Source organism: Alnus glutinosa, chromosome 6 (genome assembly GCF_958979055.1).
Source record: "Alnus glutinosa chromosome 6, dhAlnGlut1.1, whole genome shotgun sequence".
Lineage (NCBI taxonomy): Eukaryota > Viridiplantae > Streptophyta > Magnoliopsida > Fagales > Betulaceae > Alnus > Alnus glutinosa.
Genome location: NC_084891.1, coordinates 25860443 through 25880048, shown reverse-complemented (window position 1 = coordinate 25880048; position 19606 = coordinate 25860443). Strand labels below are relative to the sequence as shown.

Genomic DNA, 19606 nt, shown 5'->3' with positions numbered 1-19606 from the left:
AACAGTTACCAGATCATGAAAAAACTTAAGCAACCATGCAGCCTCATCTTTGTCTATAAGAATGGACCTCGTCACTCCTTTGCGTTTTTCATGGATCCTAATGCCTGTGAAAGCACCCACCACTAACAAAGCAAATTCCTTTGACTAAACCGACCACCAGCACAAAGAACTCACCATCGAGAAAGAGAGAGAGAGAGAGAGAGAGAGAGAGAGAGAGGAGAGGGGAGGGAGGCCGTGTTGGAAATTGTTTTTCCTTTTTGAAAGTTAAGAAGGATTACAGGCAAGCAAGGCCAGAATGAACCAGTTGCCACATTCTTGGGTGGAGTGAGGTCTGCATATTATTACATTTTCCAGGACAAAATTATTGTCGATATTAGTTGGGTCAGAGAGAGCTTCAGATGAAAAAACATTTGTCTCCTAGTACATTTATTGTTTGCTAATGATACGTTGATTTTTTGTGGAGCGCAAGAAGAACAAATTCGACATCTGAGGTGCATTTTTCTTTGTTTTGAGGCAGTTTCGGGATTAAGGATCAATTTAAGAAAATCAGAAATTGTTCCTATTGGTGAGGTGGAGGATGTTGAAGGGTTGGCCCATCTTATGGGTTGTCGGGTTGGATCTTTGCCTATGACGTATTTGGGTATGCCTTTGGGTGCCTCTTACAAGTCCGTTCTTACTTGGAAAGGGGTGGTTGAGAAAATGGAAAGGAAGCTGGCTGGTTGGAAGTGTATGTATTTGTCAAAGAGCGGACGGTTGACTCTTATTAAGAGCACGCTGTCCAATCTCCCCACGTATCTCTTGTCACTGTTCCCTATTCCTTTGAGGGTGGCTAACCGTTTTGAAAAAATCCAGAGGGATTTCCTATTGGGTGGCATAGGGGATGAGGCCAAATTTCATTTAGTGAAATGGAACAGGATTTGTACTCCGTTGCATTCAGGTGGGTTGGGAGTTCACAACCTCAGCCAGTTTAACCAAGCTCTTTTGGGTAAATGGTTGTGGAGATATGGTAGGGAGAGAGAGGCTTTATGGCGTTTGGTGATTGACGCCAAATTTGGGAGCCTAAAGGGTGGGTGGTGCTCTATTGAGATGTCGGGTTCCTATGGAGTAGGGGTTTGGAAATATATCAGGAAAGGGTGGGAGAAGTTTTGCAATTATGTTCGGTTTGTGGTAGGGGATGGGTCATATATCAGTTTCTGGCATGATCGGTGGTGTGGGGAGAGACCTTTGAAGCTTTGTTTTCCAGTTCTGTATAGTCTTGTGAGGAACAAAGCGGCAATGGTGGTAGATAATATGGCGGTTCATAATGGCAATATTCATTGGAATGTTCTCTTTACGCGGCAACTCCAGGACTGGGAGATGGAGATGGTGCTCTCTTTCTTCGAGCGGTTGTACTCCACTCCGATTCGACAAGGAGAGGGTGACAAGTTAGTTTGGAACCTCTCTACAAGGAGCTATTTTGAAGTAAGGTCATATTATGAAGCACTTAGTAGGAAAGAAGGTCCATCTTTCCCGTGGAAGAATATATGGTGTGCTAAGGCTCCGACAAGGGTGGCGTTCTTTGTATGGTCTGCAGCTTTAGGTAAAATTTTAACTCATGACAATCTGCGAAAGAGGAATATTGTGGTTATTGAGTGGTGTTGTATGTGTAAAAAGAAGGGGGAGTCTATTGATCATCTGTTACTTCATTGCGACACCGCCCGTGAGCTGTGGAGTTTTATGTTTTCTTTATGTGGAATTGTATGGGTCATGCCACAATCGGTGCTGGGTTTGTTGACTACGTGGGGTGCTTCTCGAGGGCATGGCCTAGCAAAAAATGTTTGGCGTTTAGTTCCTCACTGTGTGTTGTGGAGCATTTGGAGGAAGCGGAATGCGAGGCTTTTTGAAGATGTCGAGACTGCAATGGTAGTATTAAGGAAGCGTCTTCTTAACATGCTATATCTATGGATAGCACCCCATCTTTGCCACCTAGGTGTTTCTACTTTTGTAGACTTTCTTAATTTATTAGTTGTTCCTCCCGTTTAGGGGCTCTCTTGTATACTTCTCGCGTATTAGGGTTGCGCCCCTCTGCGCTTTTTATTGAATTTTAAATTACTTATAAAAAAAAAAAACAAATGTCAAAAGCCAGATCGAATATCTTGTCTCCTATCTCCTTTACAGGAGAGTTGACGCAATAAGACATGTTTGTTACATGATTATTAGCGAGTTTGGAATAATAATTATGGTGCGTTTGGTTCGTAGTGATATTCAATATTCGAACCGGGTTTTTATTCAAAAACCCATACCCGGATCCAAGTTGAATAAAACCCATGGGTCACTTGAATAAAGTTTGAATAGTTTGAATAAACCCATCATATATTTTTTTTAATTATTTTTTACCATACCAATCATTATACACAACTTTTCATACAATCCAATCATTTTCAATCATTTTATACTATTATAAAACACTTTTTTAAAACCCATCATATATTTTTTATTATTATTTTTTACCATACCAATCATTATACACAACTTTTCATACAATCCAATCATTTCCAATCACTTTATACTATTATAAAACACTTTTTTCCAATCTTTTAAATTCAACACCCAAACACATATTCAAAAGAATCTAAATTATATTCAACATCCAAACACATTTTCATTGCCTTGAAATCCGTGATCAGATTCTGAATATTATTCATATTCGAAATATTCGATACCCAAACGGTTCAATTTGTAACAAATTTTACCAAGTTCATTTCTGAATTACAGAGAGCAAGTATAGATTTGTCAAACAGTTTTGCTCCAACATTAAGAGCCTTGGGCCCAACATCTAAGGAAGGACTCACTAAATTAGAAGGTTGCACTGAGTTAGATAAGCATATTCAAACACATAAAACTAAAGATATAATATTAGGGTAAATAAAACGAGGGATATCATATTTAGGCTAAATTGTGCTTCTCTACCCTAGGTCATAGGATGATTTGTAATGTTGCCCCTAAAGTTTAAATTTCAATAAGCAACATGTAACTATTTGATTAGTTGCACTGTTCTCCAACTATTAAAATTTTCCAATTTCTATCATATTTAACCTTAAGTTCCATACTTAACAAAAAAAAAAAAAAGCCTTAAGTTCCACATGTTTATCATATGATCACAAAAAAGAAGCAGCACATTTATGTGATAATTTGATTGGCAAGAAAATTTTAAATTTTGTACTAGAAATTGGAGAAACTTTAATTACAGGGGAACATTAGAAATTCTCTCATGATTTAGAGAGTTGACCCAAGTTTTAAGGTTTAGAAGAGGCATTGCAGCTGGCCATACAGTTTAGGGTGGGAAAATACAATTTACCCTTAAAATCAGCTATACAATTTACTTTCATCATAAGGTCCATTTTCTCCATAACTATCATATTTGTCCCCCAATAAGATTGCAGAGCTAACTTGTGCAACTTGTCAGTTAGTTCTGAAAATGACACATGGAGTCCTAAAAATACTATATAGTATTCCTCTATGAAAGAGAGTCATCAAACTCCAACAAGGATAATAAACCAAAAGCAATGGAAAGAGAAGAGTAATAGTGGTGGAATGGTGTTGCATGTGTAAGAAGAGTGGGGAATCTATAGATCATCTTTTTTTTCATTGTGAAGTGGCAAGAGAATTATGGAGTGCGAGTTTTAGGCATTTCGAAGTAGAATGACTTATGCCTAGAAGGGTGATAGAGTTGTTAGATTGTTGGCGATGTTAGGTGGGAAGTCGTTCAGTTTTAGCCGCATGGAGGATATCCCCATTGTGCTTAATGTGGAGCATAAGGAGAGAGCGGAATGTAAAATGTTTTGAAGATCGTGAGAAGTCGATGGAAGAGCTCAATAACATCTTGGTCAAATCACTTTTTTACTTGGACGGGCGTATAAATTTCTCATGTTTCTAACTTTTCAGAATTTGTAGACTTTTGTTCTTCTTTTAGCCATTAATGGGGACTCTCTTGTATACATCCTGTGTACTAGAACTCTGCGCTATCAATGATATGAATTACTTATCAAAAAAACTGTAGTAATCAAGCTATGCCTTGTCGTAGCTTGAAGTGCTTAAGGGAAATTCACATACCTTGGCCCATGGAGGGAGACAAACATCACCTATTGGTTCACCATCTTGTTTCACTCCTAAATGATACGAGTTCGAATTGATAAGAAACTCTGGCATGTAAAAGAACTCAGGAATCAACTCCTTCACATCACTTGTATTAGAAAGGCAATTTCGATATGTGCCCTCGATGCTTTGAAAGAGGCGATCTGCATGGTCAAATTTGCCACCCTGACCAGAAACAAATAAATAACGTTAGGATTTCAAACGAATGCTTAATTAAAAAGTAAGTTCATATCAATGATATGAATGAGCGCCAATTATCCATTTTACAATTTTCAAATCACATATTATATTGTGTATTTACTTTTCTAGTATGTATTCTGTAATGTTTCGTGTAGGCATTATGAACATTCATAATGTTCTTACTTTGAAGATTAAAGCCACTTATATGGCATATTTATTTGGCACCATCCTATGTTATAAACATTTTATATGAGACTAGTCTTCCTATCATGTATAAATAAAAATGAAACCATCGAGAAAAAAAGAAAATGATAACTCAAAGAACATAGCCTAAACAACGTAATGATAGAATGTGCCTGTCGTAAGAGGGGTTAAATTGAATGGCATTACTTCAAATCTCTCAGGTAGAGTTGATATTCTCATTGACAAGGCCAGCAGAACCTCAAGACGAACAAAAATAAAAATTGTATATATATATATATATATATATATATATATATATATATATATATATATATATTTAATAATTAGTTTGAAACTAATTTTCATGAAAAAATAACCAACTGTAAATGGAAGATAACTAAGGATTGTACAAAGCATTGTGTGTAACGTATATCTGTCTCACACTGTGGATGCATATATTCTGTAATTATCAGACACCATAAGATACTAACTCATGATGTCATCAATGAGTACCTGCAAATTACGGTGAAGAGATGTAAATGGTTCCAATCGAAGAAGGTAATAGAGCACAATCCCCATGCTTGAGTAATGAGACCCATAGTAGAAACTGCACAAAAAAAAAAAAAAAAAAAAAAAAAAAAAAAAAAAAAAAAAAAAAAACCAGTATATGTCCTGTAAGTGGAGTGGAGATTACCTGGGTATATCAGGATCACTGAAACTCCGGTATCTATCTTCAAACACCTGTTAAGATCAAGCATATTGCCGAGATACTCATTAAAATACTACTATTTTTTTTTTTTCAGTACTCATTAAAATACTAATCTTAGGGAGACCTGCTTTCATTATGTTATCTCATAAACTAAAGACAATATAATATAACCTCAAATCTCTTCAAATCCAACGCTCCAACAGGTTTCGAGAGATCCCTAAAGGTTGATGACTTGTTAAAGTCAAGAACCTCCGAGGAGTAATCCGTCAAGACCCAAGGAAAGACGGGATACTGAGTTAAATCATTATAAGATCTTCCTGCAAGTGTATTGAGAATCATTAGATACTCAAAGTTCGTTATATCCCTTCTTCTCCATCGCTCTCTTGCAGTTTCTGCCATCTCCAAGGCTACACGTCTATCAACAAATGAAATAGCTCCATTCTTGTCCCTACTATTTCCCTTTGGAAACAAATACTCATTTCTGGTAGTAACTATCAAGGTTCCAACATCTTTTGCGTCTTTTTGTGACACAAAATTAAAAAATATGGGAGCAACTGAATCACCGAAGAAAATCTCTATTGCACTGTATCTGAGCAAATACCGAGTCCAGTGGACCGCTTTTATCTACAATCAGCCAAAAGAAAAAAAGAAAAAAAAACAAGACAAACAAAACAACATGAAAAAAAGTTTGTGAGAAGTAAAGGTAAGAGCAGAAACTAATATTGAGATTGTTATTCCCGCACCTTGCCTATGTTCCACCTCCTATGGCGCTTAACATTTTTTAAGTGTTTTTGATGCACATTTTCATTCATTGGATCAAAATAATCAGTTGTGGTTCCCTTCTCAGAAACCAAATCAAAATTAGGCCACTTTAGAAACTTCTGCTTTTGATCAGACTTGGTCAAATCAGAATTGCTTGAAGCATGGAAGTTCTTAAACACTGATGATCCTCCAGTACCTTCAACCAAAAATTCACCAAAGAAACGCAAGGCACTTTTCATGACAGCCAAATGCCCAGCTAATTTCCTCTTTGGGGTTACAAGTACACAGGAAACTGACAAAAGAACCTGAAAAATGCAATCAATAAATAAGCAATGTGGTTAACCCTTTTTATCTATTTATTTTATTTTATTTTATTTACATTTCATGCACATATTAATTTAATCAAACAAACCTCACTAGTTTCTGTCTCCGTAGACGAGGAAGAAGAATCTATTCTGTCTTGCAGAACATCCTTCCGGTCACTGCTGTCTTTCAGCTCCAAGCACTGAGCGTCTAAAGGATCCTTGGAGATGGAGGCCTTATGCCCACTTGGTTCAGTCTCATTATCATTATTTTCTGAGCTCCCTTCATCAGTTATCCCCCGTACTCCTTTCAGCAAGAAGCGCTTCATTTGCTCAGGAATCAACCCCACAAGACCAGATTTGTTTTCATTAACAGGAAGAGTAGCCTCATCACTAGGAGCAGTGGAGGGAGGATGACACAACTTTTCATCGAAATGGTAATTTTGTCTTAGCTTTTGTCTTCGTCGCCATGTATCTTCTGTCTTGTCAAGTTTCCAATGTGTTAGGGCATTGTTGGGAAAAGGATTGGCAGACCATGGACCTCTCTCATCAATCAAGGCGCGAAACATGTGTATCCACTTTTCCTGTCAAAGCAGCACTTATTATTTATACACATACTGATGACACAGTCAACATAATTTCCAAAAGGAAAAGGGGGCAACAAGCAAACAAAGACCAAAAAGGGGGGGGGGGGGGGGCAGGGGGGGTGGAGGAAAGAAATATAAGACATTATTAAGTATTTTCAATAACACTGGAAACTGTACACATACAGTGACATTTTGCTTCTGCTCCTCGTGAGTAAGCTGGAATGCAGCTCTTCTACTGTCATCTGAAGCAAGAACGGAAGTCAAGCTACTTTTTATCTCATCTTCAAAAGCTTTCTTGTTTATAGATTCAGCAGAGAAAGTTTCATCCATCCTAGCACGGAGCTCATGCAATTGTTTGCTGCGGTCGGCTTTTAATATCTTCATATATTTTGCCTCATCAGCAACCTGAAGAATGAATTTAGACAATTAAACACTTGGTATCATGGTAGATGGAGCAAATGGCCTTTGGGCCAAATGGCACTTCCATGCCCATAAGTATGGAGTGATTGCTAATGTCAAATATTCGAGTCCTCTTGAGTTTGTGAGAAAATTCTCAACCAAAAACAAACTGATTTACCAATCAAAAAGCATAGTAACTAGAACAAACAAAGAAAAAAGGTGAGATAAGTCAATCAAAAAGTCCTAGTAATACATGCCGCAAACACATTCACCATCCACCGTTTCATTAATAATCATTTTCATGAAATGAATAAAAAGTGGGTCTTTAGAATTTAGAAAGGAATGAGGGGTAGTGGCATGCGGAGTGCACATGTGAGACATTAAACTGACTTATTTTTTCATATTTCAATTCCTAAACATTTTTGTTAATGTAGAATAAAGGTTAGTATGACTAAAATTATTGATTTGATTACAGGTCGATGGGGAAAAATGCCTGTGGACATTAGCAACTACACTTAATAGTCATACTAATGCTATACATACTTTTATGGTGGAATGACAAAAATTGTTCCTTAATACAATGTGATAGGTTTAAGGAAATTTCCTCTCCCTTGCTATCCCATTCTTTGTGCCTTGAATGTACTATTGCTATGCCATACCAGCTTTCATATTTAAAGTATTTGTCAAACCACTGATATCTTGGATGCAATCAGCCAGAATTGCAGATGACTTGGGCATCAGATAATAACACAAGATCAGCAAAATTTGTGTATGGTACTCAAAGAACACAAGTTGATGAATCCACGAGTATGACAACACTAATACAGCTTTAAGACTTTTTTTGATAAGTAATACAGCTTTAAGACTTACTGCTGCAAGTACTCGATCCTTTTGAATTAGGTTGTGAATCCATCCTGTTTCTTTCGAAAAGCTGCCTAAATCCGAGTTGTCATCTCTGCCCACAATGCTAGTAGCAAGCAATGATTTTCCACAGTTAACAGATTCTCGAATCAAGTGTGATATGACATGAAAACGAGCATCCTCATTTAACAATCCAAACTGTGACCTAACAGCAAGCAAAGCCCTGGGCACAATTTTAACCAAAGTCACTTTTCTTGTGAAGAATGCAGCAAATAAGGTAATCATGATTCTATAACCTAATTTGCTTAAATAAGTCTAGAAAAACAATATTCTGGATCAATGAAAATGTTCAGATGTCATTCTAAAAATTAAAGGAATAGTACCAGATGAAAAGCTGCAATTTGCTTTTGCTTTGCTCATCATCAGCAGCCAAAAAACATGGAAAGAGTGAAATGACCTGTTGGACACACCGTGATGCTCTTTCCAATGAAGATCTGCAAAGATATAGGATGACAAGTCTAAAAATAATACGTGGGAACCTCTCCCCTCGTAAAAGCATAGCCTTATCGACATTTTTGTTTGGTTTTCCACCCAATGCACTGCCTATCCCTCCTGATACAACAACAGCAGCCACTTCCGCAGCGGGAATGTTCAGTGATTCTACTAAGCCACGTGCTCTTTGGCCAAAAGACGGACCTGCTGATGATGATGACTTGGGTAATGTTTTGCTTGGTCCTTTACCATTCATCTCACTAATAATAATCCACAAATCATCATATAGTTTCCACCACTTCTCATCAATTACGTCATCTTCGTTTGTGATTGGCTGCTTACCACCCCGCAGATTTCTAGAAATGAAATAATCGAGCAAAAGGTAATGTCACTACCAAAACCACAAAGTAAAAGCTGCACATGAGGAACTCAAGCTTGAAAAGAAAAATCATCAAAAATGAAAATAAGCATTACTTACCCCATGTCAATGTATATGTTTAAAAATGGTACCATATGATCATGGAATTCTCCATGATTCATGCAGCTTTAATATTTCAAGTTAATATCTATGTTCCATTAGTTGTGACCAATTGAGTCAGCATATGGAGTCAGTGACACATATGGGTGAAGCCTTAATCTCAACTGATTAGGGTTAGTAAAACTATGATATATATATATATATACTGATAATTTACACATGCACCAATGGGTCTAGAACTCACAACCCACCCCACCAGTTTTAATGGGGAGCAAGAGCTTTTACATATAGAAAAGCAATATTATGTACAAAAGTATGAACTCAAAGAAAAAATTGATTAACCAAGATACCCCTAATAACTACAAAGGAATAATCTCACCATAAAAGCCTATAGCCACCAGAGTTCTGGGCTAAAGCGAACGAGGTTCGTTCGTGAAGATGATCAATGTAGAAGAAGGCCAGAGGTTCTGATGCTACTATGATGGCAGATGAACGGGTCGGCCCCCAGAGTGGTTTTACATTTGAAGATTTTTTCAAAAGGTTTTCACTTCATCACCAAATCTGTCTTGTTTATTTTCTACTTATGTTGATTGTGGTGATTGGATTGATAATTTTTTTGTTTGATAAACTGGATTAATAACAACTTGGGGTCTAAATCAAGTTTTTCAAAATTCATAGCAATACCTGGATATTTGATCATCAAATTCTCCTTGCAAGATCTCATATAAGGCAGAGCAATAATCTTTGTGATGTTCTAATTCTAAGGAGTCAAGAGAAAAATCAGCATTTCCGGCAGGAAACTGCAAGAAAGTACAATATTAAATTAACATATTCCCTTTGGGGCACAAACAACAAAGTACATAAGTAGAAAGTTATGAGCTGTTTCATAAAAAGACAATGCAATGTGACCTCTATGCACTCTCACTGCTTCTAGAATAATGGAATGCTTCATTCTGAATATAATCAACATCAACACCTCAGATAAGAACTAGAAAAACGAAAGAGTAGGGATGTCCAACTAGCATATCAAAAACCTACATCTAAAGGCGTTTATCTAATTCTGACATCAGTTTATATCAGCCCAAGCTAGTCACCCAATTTACCCATGGGTTTTCTTTAAAAAAAAAAAAATACAGAGCACCTTAAGGACTAACTAGAACAAAGTGAGCATGTAAGTCATGTAATTTTAACAACAATGGAGATGGTATAGATATATAACTTTAACCGCCAAGGGATAAGTGATCATTTCCAGTATTTTTAATCAATTACCCATAAGAAGGGGAAGAATGAGGGAATCATCCATGAATTACATAGCGTGGATCAACTGAAGAAATGGAAAAATAATATTAGGTGACTAAACACGAAACAAATGCTCAATTTGATTTTTTAAGATAGTATTCCTTTTTATGACTTTTTTTTGGGGAGGGGAGGGGGGGAGCAAGGTCGAAAGGTTGGGTCTAAGCAAAAATCAGTGGCAAATAATATGATTCAACAATGACAATTAAAATTCATACAGCAATAATCCAGTTGAAAAGTCTTGAAAGTTGTATACCGGAAGTTTATGCTCTGTTTCAGAGGTAAGCATCTCATCAACCAGTCTTAGTAAGTATAATGTATTATCCCGACATGGTTGAGAAAGAAAGATATTCTCCTCAGAAGATAATTCCAGCAGCCCCCGAATTAGATCATCATATACATCACGAAGCAAGTATTGATAAGAGACACCTCTCTGTGAAGAAAAAAATTTAACCAAACCCATCATTTGTGTAATATGAAATAATAACAAGAATTACAGACTAAATTAAACATGATATTAACGGCATGGTGGAGATTCCAACAAACCTGCTCAAAGTGTGAGACTACAAAATTCACCGTCTCTTCTAAATGTTGCCAGCCACCTTTTACAGAATGCATATAGTAACAAAGAACAACACAAAACAGGTTCCTGACCAGGTGTTGCTCGTCCATCTGATTGTCACACTGATTTCGTGACTCAACTTTGTAGTCTTTTAGCACATCAAGCTGCACAGAAGCCATTAACCAAGCATTCCACCCATATTCCTGTTTACAAAATTTGACTACTTAGACAGTACTTTTAAGCATCAACTTAAGCATATATATCTAAATATAGCTGCAGAAAAGATTTATTGAACTAATACCATAAAAGCTTCAATATTCGAAGGGTTTGAATCAAGAAGATCAAGTAGATCTCTGAATATTTTCATTCTTGCAGACACATCCTCACAGCACGACAGGAATCTGAAAATGAGAACCAATATTTGAGGGAGGAAAAAATGAGAGTTATGTCCCTTGCTTCTCTGCCTGTCCACCTGGTTCTGCTTCTGTAACACCTGTAAAAAAAGTTCTAACTCAAAGTTAAATTCCATAGCATTTAGTAACTAGAAAAAAAAAAAAAAAAAATGTTGCCTGCATAGAATGAGGCCTGTACCCCTTTGAAGTTCCCAAAATAGATTTTTTATTTTTATCAAAGAATAAATACTAACAAGAAACAATGCATGTAGAATAAAAAGTGGTTTCACTACAATGTTGCAATTACCTGTTTGGGACTAGCACCACCAAGAAGGACATCAAACAAGGTGGCACACAAATTATCTGTCTGCGGAAACCTGAACAACCTATCAGCTATGGCAGAGAAAATTGGTTGCATCCTCAAACTGATATTCCTATGGTTTTCTGAAAGTGCTCTGGATCTTCCAACAGCTAGATTGAAGAACCTCGGTCCCTTTTTCTCAGATGGGAGACCAACCAAAAGTCTTCCTAGGAACTGCAAGCTAAGCAATCTGATAGGCTCAGAGTCCCTGTTAATGACAAATCAGAAGTTAAACGATATGAGAATCAAGCAATATCCTGCATGATGATTTCAAAAACTTGCTTTTGCAGCCTCCAGCCAGACTTCACATCATTTAAAAGAAGCATTTACAGAGAAAGTGATGCGCAACTTGCAAATTAATTAAAACAATGATAAAAAAAAATAATAATAATAATTACATTTATTCTAAAGCTTGAAAGAAACATGTAACTCATCCATACCCTGGCCATTCATAATTGGTTATTTGCAACAACAGTATAATTAATGTATTAATTTCAATTTCAGAATTAGAATAATATTAGCAATTACATACATTTTATTAGACCATGGTGGAATAATACACATTTATAGGAAACAAACTGTCGGAATTTCCCTTGGGGAGAACAGGCCGAAGTTGCTCAATTGGAATAGTGTGGGTTCTAGACAATATGCAGACAATAGATTTGGGTTTGTCTTCCAAAAGAGAACATCAATTGTAACTTTAAATCCATTACCCACAACATATCTCACAAACAGCTGCCACTCTTTCTTACTCAAGCATAAGAACATAATTGTTTTCACAATAGCCACCCAATAACATATCAACTAAGGAAGCTTTAATGTACTAATTTGTATACTCTCTACAAATTTAACAACAAATGCCATGTTACACTATCTGAAGATAATACCCAAGCATTTACTATCGAAGGCATGACATAGTCCTATTACAAACTCATAACAGGTATGAAATATACAAAAGAACATTCTGCATTTAAATTATTAAGAAAATGCTGATGTTAATATTTTTTTTTAAAGAAAAAAGCGTAAGACGCCCCTAAGTACACATGAAGTATATACAGAAACAACCCAGTTAGCCCACAAAAACAAAGGAAAGCCAAAAAACAAAGAGAAGCCCCAATAACCCAAAAAAACAAAGGTAAGCCCCCAACAAACACCCAAGAAACAAAAGAAGCACCGCAAATCACAAGAAACCCAAAAGAACCCAAAAAACAAAGGAAAGCCCCCAACAAACACCCAAGAAACATTAGAAGCTCCCCAATACAATAACAACCCCTATCAAGCACCCAAACCTGCCCTGAAAGCCCCCAAAATAAGGCCCCCTACATCATGAGAGCTTTTCCATTCCAACGCCTGATGTTAATATTTACTAATAAATAACAGATATGATGGAATATAAATCACAGAACAGAGTTTATCCCCCAAATAAGTATTAGATGTTAAAGGCTGTTACATTATAGTATTAATTATGAATAAGGCTGCTGTAAATTAGCAGCATAAATGGCTGTGTTGCTCCACTACAGATATTCTCCAGGCATACTCATCTTCTAAACTCATTCCCTAGACCCTAAACCCATTGCCAATCTTTTTGCCCACTTCATTGTGTTGCACCTATTCAACAGGCAAGCATCATTACATTTTATTGCATCCAAGGCTTGGCATGCCATTTAAATTCTTTGAATCTGTCAATATTAAATTATTCTGTATTGAGAGGAAGAGAATTGGCATAGTTTATATATTGATGATTATTCCAACCTCAAGCAAACATGTCCAACAAAAGGTTGGAGACATTACTGAAACTGGAAAATAAATCCAACTCTAAGCAATGTACCAGAGCTGGTTATCGCTCCAGTGTCAAAGTTCATCACTTCATCTATCATTGAATTTGTAGCATTGAGGACTCACCTCTCAAGAAGATTGACAAAAATGTGACAGCCACCAATCGTATTGACTTGTTCAAGGAAAGAAGCAAGCAGTGGCTTCTGAGAAATAGCACGAATAACCATATGTAAAACATCCTCAATACATGTCATATCCTGGCTTGTCTCAAAAAAAGCTATGAGAGCATTTATATCTGCTGCTGCAATAATCTGCCTGCATATCACCCAGGACTTCTTTAAATGAAAACTTGAAACAGATGAAAATGATCTTGCTACATCAGACAAGGAAAAGATGACTGCAAGTGTGTGTTAGGGGACTAAAGATCACACTTTTCTGATAAAGAAACTACACCTGAGGCTCATTTCGCCAAGACTTAATAAGACAAGGCGAATTTTACGTATTTCTTCTTGACTAGGTCTCTCTCCAGTAAGTTGTTCTGTGGTAGGATGCAGAATAAGCTTGCTGCCAACGGCAAATCGAGATTTTGCATTATCCCAGTAAAACTGCCGTATTATATCGAGAACACGTGGGAGCCGACATAAACTCTTAAGCAACCTCGGATCATTATCAAATTGCTGGATAAGAAACATGTACAGTTCACGCTGAACCTTGTAAGCAGTGTAGAGCCAGATAAGAGGATTAAGAAATATGCTAGATATAGCATCTTTGACAAGCAGCTCTGCCAAGCCTGAAGGGAATGAGAGAACATAAATACATAAAAGAAAAACTTTTAGGAGTCTAGTGAGCAAAAGCAACAGAAGAGACAATCAGCACATGAATGTGAAGCTGACTAAATATAAACTGAGGAATAGTTTAAAATATACCGCAGTTTGCAACAACATTGAAGAGATGTTTCAAAGCTGAAAGAGTTTCCAAATTAAGTTGCTGTGGAGGAATCGACTGCAACAAGAATCCAAGGATTGAAAATCCAGAAAGAAGATGCATCTGTTGTTGATTTGCTAAATTCTCATCTAGGACAGAAGCAACTAGCTCAATAACTTCAGCAGTCAGACGCTCTTTCGTGATAGGTGCAAGCAATGTAAACTCAAAATGTGCACTTTCTTCATTCCCATATCTAACAGACTGGGTGATTAGAGGAAAAAACACAGATACACCCCCCACACAGTAAATTATCTGTTGCAGTAAGCGTCTCGAACATAATTGTGTACCAACCATCACAGTTGCTTTAAATGAGTTCTTATCCAATGCCTGATCCAACACTGGAGAAACATTAAACAATGCCTTGCCATCACTTGCCTGAAAGAGGAGACGAACTTCTTAGAGTTCATAGCCAGGCAAAATGGTGATCTTAGAGATAATAATTCTTACATATAAGAGAGCAAACCTGTGCATTGAGTCCAAAGATAATTTTGGATGCAAGACCATCCTTGGCATCAAGAATTCCACTAGGCAACGGGTGATCATAAAAAGGTGCCGCTTCACTCTCAAGGAACGAATACATATAGCTTGGTCCAAGGGAATAGATGCCCTGGACTTGCTCAGAAGAAAGGGTATCACTAAACAAATAAACAGGACCAATCTGACCAAGAAAGGGAACTGAATCTTTGATGGATTCCAAAGTGGGATCTTCTTCAAGTATAGGCACATTAATTTTTGCACCAATTGTGCAATTTGTCAATGAGTCATTAACTTTTGCATATCTAAAACAAGAAAGTATTATAGTTAGGGAAATTTCTCATTTTTGTGGGGAAAAAAATCTTACAACTTTTTTTTTGTAAGAGGAAGTGAAATAATATGGAATGAGGATAGAGATGGCCTAAAACCTGCATCTTTCAGATGAAACAAGATCACCATCCACGTAACACCTCAATAAGCTACCCCCAGAAAAAGCTCTTCCAATGCTATGTGTAATGCAAAGAAAATGCCATTTCTTTCTGACTAGATTAGAACGTAGCTGGACACACTGTCGCTTCAGATTTAATGACTGCACAAGGCAGGAAAAACTTGTCACTGATAGAATGATATTGGCAGCAAGCTTAACAACGTAAAATTACATAAAGGCCAAGGCAATTCAGAATGCAACAAGCCAAAATTTGAACAATTTTTGCAATCAGATTGTATTAATGAAACACACTTTCAGATAGAACACAAATTAAGCACCAAAGAATTTCCTAACTGTATACATGTCTTTTACCTCGTAAATAAGCTTGTCCTTTGCAACCACAGCCAAGCACCCCTTCCCATTTTCAGTGAGAAAACTGAAAAGACCCATTGTTCCACTCCGTGGGAAGTTCTCTACCCTAAGCCAACATGAAAAAGAAAAACCCTTATTGAGAGGCCACTGCACAGGCGTTTTAATTACGATCCCCTACAAGATATAAAAGAAAAAATTATTTTTTTAAAAAAAAATCAGGAATAACCTAAAATGCCAATACAGAATAGATTAAGCCATTCCCGACAAACATTGCTAATGATTTCATGCAGAATAAAGAACTTCGAGCAGAATGATTTCATAAATATTCTCATTTCGCACCCAAAATTTCCTTCAAGACAATAATTCTTAATATCCAACAGAAATAAAACCAGCATTAATCCAAGACATACAAAACTAATAAATGAACAAGAAACAACCCTCATCTGGAATCCTCTCCTACATGGTTGAGATCTCTGGAAAAAGGCATCTAATAAAAATCAAATGGTTGCTGTAAAAAAGAGCATCCATTTTCGAAAATAGAAGCATCACTGTCGCAACATAACAAATTCTGCAAGTTGATATTCAACGATAGCCCAGTGTTGAGAGTGGACCTATCCCTTATTTCAAACACTATAGAAGCCAGTGCATACTTCTTAGCTATCAAAATGCGACATGAAAAGCCACATCCACAAGCAAGCTCCAGAAGCCTTATGAATCAGAAAAGCTTGATCAAGTACATTTCTTCACGTTTAAGACACATTCAGAACTTCTATGGCCATGACATGAAAAGCACGTTGAATATCATATAGAATAAGACAGTAGAATTATATCAAATCAAACGTGATTACAGTTCTTCATTGTAGCAGGTTTTATCCTCATTTTTCTATAATAAGGTAAACAGCCCAAACATGACAAGCTCCAGAAACTTATGTAAATCTTTGGTATGATAAACTTCACATGAATTTAAGCTGGAAGTGATTGTTCTTTAAATTTGCTTTTAAGGATGGCATAAGGGCTTACAGAATTATTCCCATTGAGATCAAAAAAGGCAGTCGGTCCCTTTTCATTTAGCATTGACGAAACAGTGGTCAACAATAGTGAGCTGTACTGTTGCCGACTCCCAACTTTCTCACTTCGGAGGAGGGCGAAGATTTTGCGAATTTCTTTCCCAGATATGCTATGCCCACCAATGACTTGAATTAACTGAGCAATTTTCGAGATGACACTATCATTATTTTCTTGGGAAAACCAATCAAGAAGAAAGTTTAGCATTCCTGCCCTGACACATGATGCTCGATTAGAAATGGAATCCCTAAGCAGCTGATGAAACACATTGAGTCCATGATGCTGCAATGACTCACTGCTCTGCCCAATCACAAAAATAGCAAGTATGACACAAAATGGTATTTTAATATAGAATGAAAAAAGCCAAATGACATTTAGAATTTCACAAATATACAAATCAAAAATCAAGGAAATGGGTACGAACAACAAAAGGGAAACAAACCACCAACCTTCTGCAGAACACATAGATAGAGTATGATGACATCTTCATTCTGAGTCAAGGAAAATATATATATATATACATGAGATATATGAGTCAGATATGAATTTCATGTCTCAAACTGAAAGCATAAATGTAAAATCTTTAATCATCAACAGAAAACTGAGTAAGCCCCAAGCATAAACAAATAACAATAACTTAAAAATGTTCAGAAACTTGGAGAAGGTGTGGACCATCAAATCACCTTTATTATTGGGCTTGATTTTATGTCAAACTTTCCATCAACAAGCATATCAAGCAGCGCATTCAAAAGCCCTTCACTTGGATGCCATTGGCAAAAGTCCAACAGCAAACTTTGCAATGTCTGGTAACCCTTTCCAGCAAGAGCTCTAAATGCAGCCTGCAAAAACATATTAAATAATGTATAATTACTTAGATTTTTTTTTTTTTTTTGATAAGTAATAAACTGGAGAATACAACCATAAAGTCATCTAGATAAACAATAGTGTCAACTAAATACAAATACTATCACCACCATCATTTTCATTACTGATAGTTCATTACTGATAGTGCCGCTATGCACCACCATAGCAACACCAACACTTGCTCAAGTCATCGCCAAAAAAGAGACAACAAAAACAATTTTTTTTTTTTAAAAAAAAAACCCACCTTGACTAGCAACCAATCAAGCCCTTTTAGATAAGAAATAGCCCCCCCAAAAAAAATAACGTAGGAGAATAAGACAATAAAAAAGAATGCACAAAGAAGAAGAATACAATAACAAGAGAAAAAGAAAGTTCTTAACAAGAGAACTCCAAGTTATTCCCTGATGATAAAGGAGAGAGAAGTTACCCAAAATACGTTAAAGGTTTCCAATGCACAAAGGGGCGTAACCCATAGTACACAGGATGTATACGTAAAACCCCTAATTTAAAGAGAAAATAGAGCACATATCTAGAAAATTAGAATAAGAACACTCAGACATAGACTATATCTTCACTCTCCACATAAACAAGGTTTGTATCACCAATTTTTTCAAGTTAATCAAACCAGTCTCACAATCTTCAAAACTGCGTGCATTCCGTTCCCTCCATATACACCACATCAAACACAACGGAGTCATTCGCCAAATCAGCATCAAGGTCTGGTTGCCTTTTTGCCCCCTCCAACTCCCCAACATCTCTTTCACCGATCGTAGCATTACCCACACAACACCAAACAGCTGCAAGATTGTACTCCACATTTCTGTAGCAACCATACAATGAAGGAACAAATGATCAATGGACTCTCCAGAAGTCTTACACATATAGCACCATTCCATCACAATAATATTCCTCTTTCGTAAATTGTCCAAAGTTAGAATTTTTTCTAAAGTCACCGTCCATACAAAGAAAGCCACTCTCGGGGGAACCTTAACTTTCCAAATATTTTTCTACGGAAAAGAAGACTGTATAGGACTAGATAATACCTTATAGCAAGACTTTACTTCAAAGGATTTTCTTCACACTGGAATCCGACCAATACCTCCACATCCCCTACCTCACCAATAGGAACAATCTCAGATTTAGACAAATTGATTTTCAGCCCCGAAACTGCTTTAAAACATAGTAGCAAACATCTCAGATCTCGGAATTGGTCAACATTAGGGTCACAAAAGATCAATGTATCATCTACAAATAATAAATTTTTTTTTGATAAGTAATAATCTGACTTTATTAAAAGCGTCAGGCGCCCCTTAGTACACCGGCAGTATACAAGACAACGCATTGCTTGAAAATAAAAAAACAGCCCTAAAAAAGGAAGAGAGAACCCACCCAAGCCATCTCACGATAGCATCTAACCCCAACCCAAACCCTCAAAGAGCACACCACATACCCATCCAAGAACCCTCGAAACCCAACACCCTAAGACACGACACCTGAACCCCACCTCCGACCCACACACTACAGAACCTGAGCCTTTCCTCTCCTACTCCAAGGACGCACACTCGCACCGTCATAGTTAATGGAGCACTTCAGATTCTGCAGCTCCCTCCTCCCTTTGTTCTTCTGCCGTTTCCCCATAGTATCCCGATGGAAATCCTCCTCAATGGCATCCAACAATACCAGGGCCAAATCTTCATCCTCAGCACCATCGGACTCCCACTCCATGAGTAGATCAGGAGGAATTACGCCCAAGGGGTGAGGAGAATCACCTATCTCTCCCTGATCCCACAATACAATCTCCCCGGTTGGGTTAAACCCAACCGGCCACTCCTGAGATTGGATTAATCCATTCACTTTGGGATTCTCACCCTTGACTTCTGTCTTTGATATACAGTCGCTCAAAGGATTTCTCGGGAGAAGGAACCCTCGCCGAAGGCCCACTCCCC

The 19606-nt window shown here is 37.1% G+C and overlaps 1 protein-coding gene across 6 annotated transcripts in view; it reads right to left on the bottom strand.

Annotated features, from left to right (window-relative positions):
- Positions 1-19606, bottom strand: part of LOC133870294 (BEACH domain-containing protein B) — a 70090-nt gene that overhangs the window by 15263 nt on the left and 35221 nt on the right. For all 6 annotated transcript variants that reach the window (XM_062307381.1, XM_062307385.1, XM_062307382.1 and 3 more), the window contains 23 exons: positions 17480-17635; positions 17246-17287; positions 16752-17096; positions 15732-15905; positions 15361-15521; positions 14922-15237; positions 14401-14833; positions 13928-14264; positions 13601-13789; positions 11645-11906; positions 11247-11438; positions 10930-11148; positions 10640-10816; positions 9772-9887; positions 8501-8965; positions 8127-8340; positions 7041-7262; positions 6381-6854; positions 5950-6273; positions 5378-5830; positions 5192-5238; positions 5011-5104; positions 4093-4299 (listed from right to left, as the gene is read on the bottom strand). In XM_062307381.1, coding sequence (XP_062163365.1) covers positions 4093-4299; positions 5011-5104; positions 5192-5238; positions 5378-5830; positions 5950-6273; positions 6381-6854; positions 7041-7262; positions 8127-8340; positions 8501-8965; positions 9772-9887; positions 10640-10816; positions 10930-11148; positions 11247-11438; positions 11645-11906; positions 13601-13789; positions 13928-14264; positions 14401-14833; positions 14922-15237; positions 15361-15521; positions 15732-15905; positions 16752-17096; positions 17246-17287; positions 17480-17635 — 5619 coding nt within the window. The remainder of the gene's footprint in view (positions 1-4092; positions 4300-5010; positions 5105-5191; positions 5239-5377; positions 5831-5949; positions 6274-6380; positions 6855-7040; positions 7263-8126; positions 8341-8500; positions 8966-9771; positions 9888-10639; positions 10817-10929; positions 11149-11246; positions 11439-11644; positions 11907-13600; positions 13790-13927; positions 14265-14400; positions 14834-14921; positions 15238-15360; positions 15522-15731; positions 15906-16751; positions 17097-17245; positions 17288-17479; positions 17636-19606) is intronic.